At 43.5% G+C, this 12641-nt stretch overlaps 1 protein-coding gene across 1 annotated transcript in view; it reads right to left on the bottom strand.

Moving 5' to 3' along the window:
• Positions 1–1399: 1399 nt before the first annotated feature.
• Positions 1400–12641, bottom strand: part of ENPP1 (ectonucleotide pyrophosphatase/phosphodiesterase 1) — a 486681-nt gene continuing 475439 nt past the window's right edge. Inside the window, exon 25 of the mRNA XM_069235163.1 lies at positions 1400–2043. Coding sequence (XP_069091264.1) covers positions 1873–2043 — 171 coding nt within the window. The 3' untranslated portion in view covers positions 1400–1872. The remainder of the gene's footprint in view (positions 2044–12641) is intronic.

Below are 12641 nucleotides of genomic sequence, written 5' to 3'. Positions count from 1 at the left end.
AAGAGCCTGATGTTTGTGGGGAATGGGAGCAAGATGCTTCAATGCCAGATTTGATGTGTAGGTCACTGCCAATAAAGGCAGTCATAGGATCATGTTTTCTTCCTTTACAAGTAGAACAGATTGTATTATTATTCTTCATAATCTTTATAATCCTCCCAATCAGTTAGCAACCGCAGAGTTCAGAAAATAATTATGTAGTAGTCATTTGCCTCGAACATTAACTGTTACAGCTGTATATGCATGTATAATAATGCTGTTTATGTGATTTGCACACTTTTAATCTTTGGTCATCATTTCAACTCTGTTTACAATTTGATGGGTTTTTTAGTGCTATTTTCTTTCTTTTTTAAACCAACACCTATGGCTGGGCATTCCAATTCTTGTTACATCTATGATAATTGCGTCGTACTGTACATCACACTCGTCCTTCTCACCCACCTCCTTTAAGCTTGGTATTGTTTGTCTGAGAGGCCCAGAGTCAAGTAGACTTGGGGGTGTCTTTCATCATAGACCAAGTACCCAAAGCCTTAGTGAGTGCAGAACTAACAGCAAATGTTGGATTAAAATCCCAATACACAGCATTATTTTTCTGCAGAGGTTACAGTCATAACATCAATGTATTGCTTACACTCACTAAAATTATGTGCCTGTCTGTGACATTACAACTGATGGCTGCTTTTGGTGACAACAAGATTATTGTCATAGGCATATTCACATCCCACGAGTCATGATCTTTTTTATGGGGATCCCATACCACACAGTTAGTTAGGGTGCTTAAAAGTCCTCATGAATGGCTTTAACTGGTGCAATGTTCAACTGAATGTCTCTTTAGCTAAAATCATGAAAAAATGCTCAGTAAAGCACGGGTGACTTTGGGCCCAAGCAGTTATTCCCCAGTCTGTGGTAAGGACATATGGGCCAGTAAAGTAGATCCAGGACCCCAGCATATAGGCGCCTTGCAAAAATGGATCTGAGCTGGTGTGATAGCACCTAATTTCAGAAATAGCCCTGCCCATTGTGTTTACTCACAATAGGTAGCTACTTCACACAGTAACTGCTTTATTAGTGTGTCAATCCCCTATAAACTTAGGTTCATAATCCTGGACTTCTAGCAGGTGCTAAACAATGAATATTAAATTGATATATGGTTCCTTTTTTGGTGGTAATTTACTGTTATACTGAATTGTAAAATGAGGACAGCTTTGCTTCTATCACTTATGCGAGTAGTATGAACATTTTCTTTATTGTATTACTTCAAATTCAAAATTGATCCATTACTATTCTTTGTTAAAAACTTCCTTTACATAGTTAATCCAGATACGTTGGGATTCTTCACATCTAAAACTTTGTACTTCATGTGGCCAGGGTCTGAAAATGTACAGATTTATTTCTGCTCCTATACAAAAAAGGGTTGATTAGTAGAGATGCAGCAGTAACGTAAATTATGACAGAATAAATGACTTATTTTAAAAAAAATATATCAATATATTTGCATACATATACGTTATAACTTAGAAAAAATAGAGTTTGGAGAAGGAAAGAGTATAGAACGGTGTTCCACATTTATCACCTTCACTGCTATTATTTTGATTCCACTACTAAGTTAAAAAGTCACAAAGGTAGTTTAAAGGTGTTGCCTTCCCCGACACTGAACGAAATCTTAGCACATTAAATTATGTACATATCAAAAGGCTCTTCCGTTTGGCCAAATAGCTGTCCCTGAGGTATGATCATCGCAGTGAAATACTTCTGTTCTCCCTTCTGACTTCTCAAAAGTCTTTTCACATTGCATTTTACTTCTGCGCTGGGCATCATCTGATTGCAATGCATAGATTATTTGCTTTAAAAAAAAAAAAACTTCTTTACATCCAATCAGTCATCATCATCAAAAACTGGTAAGTAAGTCTTAAGTTGCAACAATCTGGAAACAGACTCTTTCCTGTCCTGGAAGAAGCTGAGTCCGGTGAGGAGTTCCACGTCCCTGACGCGGGATGTATGCAGCCGAAGCAACCGTTCAACCCACAGCGATTCATCTTTATCATTCTGTCAGGAAAGAAAAGAGAAAAAACAGAGTAATTTTGTTTGTTACTGGACTTTAGTGTACCATGGAGGCACTATCTAAATTACTTTATGTTGATTCGTTTAAAATGCAATTTATGCACTGAATAATATAAATGCCTTTTCAACTTATTCTAGACATCTGTAAACTGCACTGGCCTAATCTTGGATAACTTGAAATTCCTATGCTTTAAATCTTCTAATACTATTCGTGTCAGGTTTAAAAACTGAATGGCGATAATAATTCATGTATATGAAGCTGAAGTGTCTAATTTGGCAGACGTTTGGGATGTTGAGTTAAAGGATTTCGATTCGGCTCGAAGGCATTGGCGGGAAAGATTAAGAAGCACCCTGGGCTATAAAACAAACTGATACCATAGCAGCACCGAACTATGACTACCTTCAGTGGCTACAAAAATGTCAGCTGAACAAGGACTGTAAGCTTATAATTTGGCTCCATACTTGAAAGTGCCAACTATCATTTTTAAGATAATGTAAGAACCAAAAATGACCTTAAAAGGTATGTTATTCTATTTCAATATGTATTTCACGAAATGTGAGAGCTCTTTCACCAGACACATTTTACACAGCATCAGAACAGTACTTTAGATTATTTCGGGTGCACTCCCTATAAAACGTTCAAACTAAATAATTAATCTATCCATTACAAAAGCACTCAGTTAAGAGCAATATTAAAATAATACAATTACATGTACCCATTCATTGATAGTACATTTGCAGAATCAAAAGCCTGTAATAAAATTAACGACCTATCATTACTTAAATGCTTTGTTGCAGATCAAGCCAGAGTAGGAACCTCGACAGACCAAAGACAATAAATGTATCTGTATCTGACATGAAAATCTTAAACACATACCAATAATGTCTGACATCCAATGCTGGCATATACCTATGATCAATTTCCTTCAAGAGGTACCATATGCTAGGTAAAAAAACAAGAAATGACCTTCTGATTCAATGACAGTTTTGCAAACAGGGCAACAGTCTCTTATGCTGCACCTTTAGACCATTTAGGAGTAAACAAGTGTATAGGTTATTCCAAGTCTAAAGCATATAGAGAGATTTTAGGCTTGTGGGGAACCCCATTGTCCATATAGTGCTTGAGTTTCAGAATATAGTTGTGATTAAAAAAAATGCAATTAACTCCCCACTCCTGAACTCTGCCCTCAATCTACGCATAACATATCGCCAATACTTCTTCTTTAACAGGTTCCTCAAGAAGCCATAAATCAACCAGGGATACTCCAAAGCTCCTTCAGATCCAACAACTGAACCCAAGTTTTAACATAGTAGAGCTACGGGTGACTAAGAGCCATCTATTCCAATCAGTTACATTAAAGACAGTCTGTAATGCTCCAGTTCTCTCATGGTCCAACCCCATAGCCAATACAGCAGTGGGCCAAGGTTCATTATGTTACCATCCTTATTTTGTACAAGATAAAAATGTATGGGGAGAACTGGTGCACTAATCTGGCGGCTAAATAGAGGCCTCGGATTTCAGACTTAAGGGAGAGACTTTTCCAGACCTCAGCCCCATAGTGTTCTCTTGAACATCTGGTGAGCATTCAAAACCATACATTTTGTTTTTAGGGAACTGATCTCAATACTGCACTGTGAGCAAATGATGGAAAACATATTTGAAAAATGCTTGCAAATCCTATAGGATCTTTGAGATCAACAGTGTGTCTGTCAACTGTGATCATTACCGCAGGGATTTTGACTCAAGCTGACTTTGTTGCATCATTCTGGAAATCTGACAAATCCAATAACAATTTTAATGTACAAAGAAAACAAAGTGGGGGCAAGCACTCAGCCCTATCGCACTTCACTTGCGGAGGGAATCCACTTTGTAGTCCCTAAAGAGAATACTAATTATTCTATAGTGGTATTAAACACTCGTGCTAGTGTCATAGCAAGGTTTCTTATTTTCCGAGAGTTATGACAGTAAACTATGCATAGAAGGCACTAAAATGCTTCTGCCAGGCTTATGAGGGAACATAAACTTCCATCCGAGCATTAATAATTCTTAAACTGCCACGGGAAAAAATATTACAGAAGTACCTAGTATCATTTCTTTTAAGTGAGTCTTCCATATTGAACCAGTTTTCATCGTCCCGGGTTCTCTGGCTTTGTTTTAGTAATGGTTTGTTGACCTTCAAGAATCTAATATTGAAGCTCTATTACGAGTTCGGACAGTTTGCACTAACTTGGACTTTTTCCTCCTACACTCCTTTGTGTTCCACGGTGTCTGATTTACTTTATTAGGGGCCAGTCTGTAGTCAGTGAGAAAATATTTTTTCAGAGAGTCAAACAAACCCAAGTGTATTGCAGAGATACGAAACTCTGATATCAGGTTGTTTTCCTACTGCTGTAGGCTAGTGAGTGAATTATGGCAAGTGGCCTGGGATTATTTGCTACTTGTGGCCATTTAACACATCTACAGCTGTTTGTTACTAATGAATTGTTTTTTTTCAGGATATTCACAATCTATAATACCAAGGTCAGCCCCCTGCATTGTTAGGAGAAGGTCATGGTGGTCGCCATCACAGGGTTCAATGACTTCCATATATACTCTGGTGGACCACAGTTGGGGATCTAACATTATATAGTCAATCCTATTGATAGGGTCCCTTCTGAAGGCTTTTCTCCCTGTGGGATAGCAACCAGTGCATGCCCTCAGCCCCTTGACTATAGTCAGAGATTGTAACTGCAAAGATATAGCTGGCCACCATTTAACAGGTTGAGCCTCCAAATAGAGGATGCCATTATCCTTGTCTTCCCGATCGATAAGGGCCTCCAAAGTATCTATGGGCTCAATGGTTATTTTATGATGACCTGCTAACATTATTGAACATTTAGGAACAATACGGTCCAAGAAAGGCACTAAAGAATTCATTCTTGGCCTGAACACTACGAATAATATGTGCCTTTGTTTATAACAGAATGGCATTATGAAAAACAACCCCACATGCCCAGTGAATCTAATTATAGCTCTTTGGTACAGCTTAAGGTTGTCTTTAGCCAGATAAGGAGTCCACCAGAGGTTCTACCAGCCCTTGATAGAAAGCATGGCTATTATATGTTAAATATACAGGCCTACAGCCTGAACCTGCTGCCCACATCTCTTGAAATATGCACATATGGTGTCCATCCATGAATTCTACCAAATTGAGGTCACCCAACCTTTTTATTAGTCGAGCTACGTTCTATGATAATACTTGTAGCTAAGATGTAGCCTTGGATGGTATTTCCATAATTGTTATAAGATTACTATCAGAATTTACTTCTGCTGAAACAACTCTGGAACTATGTTCTTGCTCATTATTCATGTCATTGGGTGTTATGTTCATTTGAAGTTCACTAGCCCTGATGGATTTGGGCACTTACAAGACCAGATAAGATGTTGTAGGTAACTGTACTACTGTATACCAAGCTCCAGCATGACGGAATCATGTCCTTAGTTTTTGATGGGCCGTAATCTAATTGAATTAATAAATTGGATACTGGTCCAATTGCTTAAGATAGTCCAGTGGTGAAGGACCACTACATTGTCTGTTAGCATGATGTAATCCCTCAGCTCAGAGAAATATGTACACTGTGTTGTCGAAATAATGTCCTCTCAGATTAATTATCAATATTTATGTACATATCTTATCCAATGGATGGACTTATTTTTCAGTGACTCGCTATATTAAGTTTGGGAATGTTTGTCACATACATTACCCTATCCCTAATCTTGGTTGCCCCCTTTATTGTGGTGCATAAGAGGCCTATTTCCCTTTATAACATCATCCATACTGTTATTTCTACGAAAGGTCATGCTACCAGTGCTTCTAGGTATACCCATCACTGGGTAGCTCTCTTCCCAAGCAGCCAAACTGGAAATCCGAAATGAAAGTCTTACAGTACTGCAAGAATGCATGCTTAGAATTGCTTAGAAATTGACTTCACAGTTTTGAACTGTTTTATCGGTTCCCTCTCTCACAGGGATATTTAGAAACTTTGATCATTTGAGAGTTAATCAGCTTCAATCATGGCAAACAGTACATTTGGTTTGCTATGGTCCTGGCAGGAAAGGTTGAAGCTGAAATAGCTTGTTGCAAAGGTAGTGACCTCCACTTTGAATGATAACTTATTACTAAGCACCAAAGCAATACCCTTCAATTTTGAGATATGATTTTGCATACATTCAACTTGCTCTTCTAAGCTGTGTTGCTTTATCAATCAATTTATCTGTGACTGGTGCTGAATCGGTGTCCTCCTGAATTAGGAGCAGCAGAAATCTTTTTTTGGCAGATTACATTTGAAACAAGGTGGGCATGATGAATGTGAGGCTCAACTTTGTTGGATTTGACACATTACCTGAAATCTGATTAGCGAATGGAAAATGTATATGATCATGGGTAGTTCATTTGAGCTCTGGAAGCAACTGAAATTTTGTTTTCTTAAATAAATGCTTTGAAAGCCTTGCAGATGTTTTAGGACTTATTTTATCCCCTTTAACAATGAGTAAAGATTTAACTACCAACACAAGACCACCTATCTCATTCAAGGTGCAATTTTCTGCTGCATGTCTGACTGGTTTGGTCACTTTGCCCCCTCCTAAAAAACTATCTAAAACCTTTCCTTTGCCAATTCTTTGACCTCTTTATTTCATAAAACTACTCTTCCCATATGCATAAATTAGGAACCACGTTGCTTACCCTTGGCAAAGCACACAGTCTCGAAAAAATTTGTTAGAAAAAAAAACATGAATAATGAGAGGAAAGCAACATTGGAAGTTTAGAGATCTAACAGCTTCAACTTTAACGCAAGCTTGTCACAGTTAACAGACTTCTATTACAGATAAACAATTTTACCAAAAAGTGAATAGGGCAGCACATCATTCTAATTATAAAATCACGAACACCTACCTAATTATATATATCAAGGCAATTAAAGAAGCTACAAGGAGGTAAACTACCATATTCCAAAATAGAAGCAAGGGGGTGGCTGTGCACTGCTGCATCCTGTTAATGATTTGCCTGCCCTTGGCTCTCGCTTGGCCAGGGCATGGCCTGTGTATGTCTTGTGCAGCTCGTGTGAACGAAGTGCTTTACATAGCACAATTGGCAGTGGGGCCCACCTCCTCTGTCACACCTCACAGAGGTGATAATGCCCGGGACTACAAGCCTCCACAGTCAGTTAATGGTATCCAATGCAGTAGGGTGGCTAAAGCACTTTATAGAGTACAATAAACCGTGGGGCCTGCCTCCTCCTCACTGCAGCGATGATTCCTGGGACTAAGAGTCCCCAGAGGGAATAAAAGGTATTCACCACTGAGGACAAAGCACTTTACAGAGCGCAACTGGCAGTGGGGCCCAAATCCTGTGCTCCACTACACAACTGTGATGATTGCTAAATCTAAGAGTTCCCACTGGAACGTAATGCGCCAGAGAATTATAAAACAACTGTCTGGTGACTACAAAATGAGAAATGAGGTCACAATTTTTCTCAAGCAGTACCACTGCATGCTGTTAGGTGGTGTTGATCAGCTCTGCATCCATCATTGGCGTCATGTGCGCCGGATATGATGTTGCAGGTTCTATATAGGACCCTCCCCAGTGAGGTGACATCAGTTTCTTTACACAACTTTCCACGCCAGAAGTGCAGAGGCATGAAAACACTGACCACTGGTGTGTCAAAACTAGGGACCGAAAGGGGAGTCACTGGCCCTAGAAATCGGTTCGTAAAGTGGGGAAGATGGGTGGGTCGGTAAGGAATCTTAAACTAGATATTGTCTCTAACAGATAAGGCGCTACTGAAGGTAAGTAACTTGTCCATCTGATAGAGACCTCTAGTTGCATATTCCTTACCTTAGAAAAGATACCTAAGCAATATCGTACCCGGAAGTGGGTCTGCAAACTAAGGTCACACCAGTAAGTCCCACAAGACTGAATGGGCAAAGTGCAAGTCCCTAAGGACCTGACTGTCCAGGCAGTAGTGTTTGGTAAACATATGCAAGGATTCCCACGCTACCGCCTAACAAATGTCAAGGACTGGAACTCCGTGTCCTAAAGCAGTGGTACCAGTTTTAGCTCTGGAGGAGTGAGCATGCAAGCCCTCAAGAGCATTGCTTCTTGGCCATTGTGAAGCACATTTTAATGCAGAGTACAACCCATTTGGTGATGGTTCTCTTCTACACTGCCTGACCTTTCTTCACACCCACATAACCCACAAAGAGTTGATCATCCACCAGAACTCTTTGGTATGATCAAGGCAGAATGCCAACACTCTTTTTGGGTCCAGGCGTTTGAGTCTCTTCACTTCCTTAGAAGGATGTGGGTGTGTGTAAAAAGTAGGCAAGGTGATAGATTGGCCTACATGGAACGGAGTGACCACCTTCGGCAGAAAGAAGGTCCTAGTGAAAAGCACCACTTTGTCAGGATAGATGGAAAGATAGGATGACTTAGATGACCATGCCTGCTGCTCACTTACTCTGCAGGCAGATGTAACGGCCAAAAGGAAGGCTTTTTTCAAAGTGAGAAGCCTGAAAGCACAATTGTGGAGAGGTTCGCACAGCAGAAATGTCAAAGTCAAATTCAGATCCCATTGAGACATAATGAATGGGGACGAAGGAAACACCTGAGTAAGGTCTTCAAGGAACCTATGTGAAATAGGAGATCAAAGATGGCTGATCAGTCAGCCATAACAAGGAGATTGCAGACAAATAACTTTAGAGTATCCAAAGCAGAGCCCTGCTGAGCCAATGAAAGCATAAACAAAAGACCCTCAGATAGAGGGGCAAAGAGGGGATCAGACTTGTTTGTGAACCATGCCACAAATTTCTTCCAACAGCAGGCATATACCATATTGGTGGGATGTCTGACTGCCAAGATAACGTTACAGATTTCGGACGAAATGTCAAAAGCTGTCAACTGCCGCTGTTCAATCTCCATGCAAGAAGCCAGAGACTGGACAGGTTTGGGTGGAGAACCCTCCCCTGCTGCTGCAACAGAAGATTCTCCCGAAGGGGCATTCTGATCGGAGGATGACCATGCTCAATAGCTCGGGATAACTCTTCGTGCCCATTCCAGAGCCAGAGGGATTACTTCGTCCCAGTAATTTTTGTTCTTCTTGAGAACTCTGAGTGAAGTGGTATGGGCGGAAAGGCGTTCAGGAGGCCTGAGCTCCACTTGAGATGAAAAGCGTTGTAGAGCGAGTGCCGCCTTTGAACTACAACATGCATAACAGTTGACATTGCCCATTCTCTGCGGAGGCAAACAGATCTAACCAAGGCTTTCCCCACTCCTGAAAGAAACCTGGTGCAACCTCTGGATGGAGACACCATTTGTGGTTGACTAAGTTTTGTTGGTTGAGTTCATCTGCTCTGACATTCAGAAAGCCCAACAGATGTTGAACCACCAGGGACATGCCCTTCTCTTCCAGCCATATCCAGAGGCATAGAGCCTCTTAACAAAGGGTCCGAGACCCCTCTTTGCCCTACTTGTTGCAGTACCACATGGCAGTAGTGTTGTCTGTTAACACCTGCACTACCTTCCCTTTGAGTGAGGGAAGAAATGCTTTCAAAGCTATTCTTAACACCTGGAGCTCCAACAGGCTGATGTGGAGTCCGGTCTCTCCCAGAGACCAGACACTTCTGATCTCTGCCTCTCCCAGGTGGTCACCCAGTCCCTCGAGTGATGCATCTGTCGCTACTGTCAGATCTGGTTGGTGAAGGGAAAGAGTTCTGCCTCTGACCCAATCATGGGTTATTAGCCACCACTGCAGATCTCCCGAAGTACCCTCCGAGATCTGGACCATGTCAGAGAGATTCCCCTGATGCTGTGCCTACTGGAATTTCTTGGTCCCACTGCAAAGCTTGCATATGCCATCTGGCACCAATAGGATGCAGGAGGCCATGAGGCCATGAGGCCTTTGAGTCATTCTCACCGAAATCCAGGATATAAGCGGAAACACTGGTATCATAACCTGAATATCCTGGATTCGCAGCTCGAGAGGATAAGCCCAAAACTGCACTGTGTCCAGAACAGCTCCAATGAAAGGGAGCATCTGAGAAGGAGTCAGGTATGACTTTGGCACGTTTATAGTGAACCCCAGCAAATGCAAGAGGTCCGCCGTAGTCTGGAGGTGGAAGACGACAGCCTATGGCGAGCCTGCCTTCAACAGCCAGTCACCAAGATAGGAAAAGACTGAGACCCCTGATCTATGCAAATGAGCTGCAACCACCACCATCACCTTGGTTAACACCAAGGGGCCTTGGTAAGGTCAAAGGGGAGCATGGTGAACTGGAAGTGTTCATGGCCTACCGTGAACCGCAAGTAATGTCTATGGGCAGGCAGGACGGAAATGTGGAAATAAGCGTCCTGCAAGTCCAACGCTACCATCCAGTCCCCTGGGTCCAGGGCAGACAAAACCTGAGCCAGAGAGAGCATTTATAACTTCTCCTTTTTGAGGAAGAGATTGAGGGACTGAAGGTCCAGGAAAGAGCTGAGGCCATTGTCCTTTTTGGGTATGGCAAGTAGCAGGAATAACAACCAGGAGCTACTGATGACACAGGGACCCTCTCTATCGCTCCCTTGACCGAAAGAGCCATAACCTCGTGGAGAAGTGGCAAGTGACCCTATGTCATCCGTTCGTAGGAGAGTGGCATGGATGAATGGGTAGTCTCGAAGGGTGAGGGAGTAAGCGCTATCTGCAAAACCCACCTGTCTGACATACTGGACTGCCAGCAGAGCAGGTGATGGTGAATCCTGCCTCCGACGGGTCTCTGGTGGGGAATCGTCAGAATAGGAAAGTGTGGAGGCAGCTGCAGAGGGGGAGGCGGTGGACTGGCCGGACCACTGGCTCCCTGATCTACAAGGACGGTGGATCCCAAGTCGCTGGCCACGCACAGGGACCCCCTCTATGACCCCTTGACCAAAAGAGCCATAACCTGGTGGAGAAGTGCCAAGTGACCCTCTGTCATCCGATCGTAGGAGGGTGGCATGGATGAAGGGGTAGTCTCGAAGGGGCAGGTGATTGTGAATCCTGCCTCCGACTATTCTCTGGTGGAGAATCGTCATACTAGGAAGGGTTGGAGGCAGTTGCAGAGAGGGGGGCGGTGGACTGGCCGGACCACTGGCACCCTGATCCACAGGAACAGTGGATCCAAGGTCCTGGCCAGGCAGAGGTTGGGCAGAGGTTGGGCAGCAATCACACAGGGGCTAGAGGGGAACGGATGTGGTAGGATGCCCCTTCTGTAGCCACAAAAGAGGAGAAAAGCAGATTGTGGAAGGTGAGGGGCAGCTGCAAGACCCAAGGTCCAGCCCATAGCACGAGAATCCGTAACGCGGTCAAGCGCATAGTATGCTTTGTCTCCGAACAGACGGGTGCCATCAAAGGGCATATAGAAAAGGTTGGCTTGGACATTCCCTGAAAAGTCAGACGTCTTCAACCAGGCATGGCGCCTAAGGGCCACCATTAATGCTAATGCTCTGACCAGTGAGTCTGTCACGTCCATTCCATATCTGATTGTGAACTTTTCTGTGTCTCTCCCATCAGCAACAGCTTGGGAGAGTACAGCCTGGGCCTTCCTTGAGATCTGTGGCAGCACCTGTGCAACTCTATCCCACAGCAGGAGGGAGTAACGGCCCAAAAGACATGCAGTGTTCACGGACCATAATGTCAGGATGGGGAAAGAAAACATCTTGTTACCAAGTTGGTCCAGCCTCTTGGATTCCCTAGCCAGGGGGTGCATAGGGGAATGAGCCCTGGGAAATCGAGGTTTGGATCACCAAGCTCACAGGGGAGAGATGCTGAGACAGGAACGCTGAGTCAGTTGGAGCAGGTTGATGGCGGCAGGCAATAGTCCTGTTCACAGGAGCCCCTGTGCTGTGTTTAGACCAGGTACCTAGCAGGACATCTGTAAGAGCTTCATTGAAGATTCATTCAGGGAAAGAAGCCCCAGGCTGAAGCACTTCTGTCAGGAGGTTAGTCCTCACTGCCACTGAAGGCAGCTCGAGGCCCAGGACCTTGGCCACTCTTCCAACCATCATGGAATAGGACGCTCCCCCTCTGTAGGCACGGGAGGGGGAGAAAGCATGCCAGTGTCAGGGGAAATGTCCAACCCTCTGGCTTCACCAAGGTCCGTATGTCAGTCCAAAGGATCCTGTATCTCGTATTCGTGACCATTCCTCACAGTACCTCACCCAATAAGAATAAATGTCAGGAGCCGACATAGGAGGCCAGGCCCTTGTTGAAGTCTGAATCCACGAAGCTGGCCCTCTCTGTGTCGGCAATGATGAATGGGTTAATGCCGCTGGGGAACATGGGCGGCGTTGGGAGCGTCAACATTAGAATCCATGTCAGGGAAGGTTGAGGTGGCACAGCTGATGCTCAGCTCCCACCGACCACGCACGCAAACTAAGATTCATCTCGGACCCCTCACTATCCATGACCCAGCAAGTCAACGCCATTTCCTCATCCTGCTTCAACACCCTCCGCACGTTCTGAAAGATCTACAAATGGATACCCACCGAAACCAGAAAAACAGTCACCCAAGCCCTTGTGAGCAGCAAGCT

This window comes from Pleurodeles waltl, chromosome 5 (genome assembly GCF_031143425.1).
Source record: "Pleurodeles waltl isolate 20211129_DDA chromosome 5, aPleWal1.hap1.20221129, whole genome shotgun sequence".
NCBI lineage: Eukaryota > Metazoa > Chordata > Amphibia > Caudata > Salamandridae > Pleurodeles > Pleurodeles waltl.
Note: the sequence above shows the minus strand (reverse complement) of the source record. Positions and strands in the feature narration are given on the sequence as shown.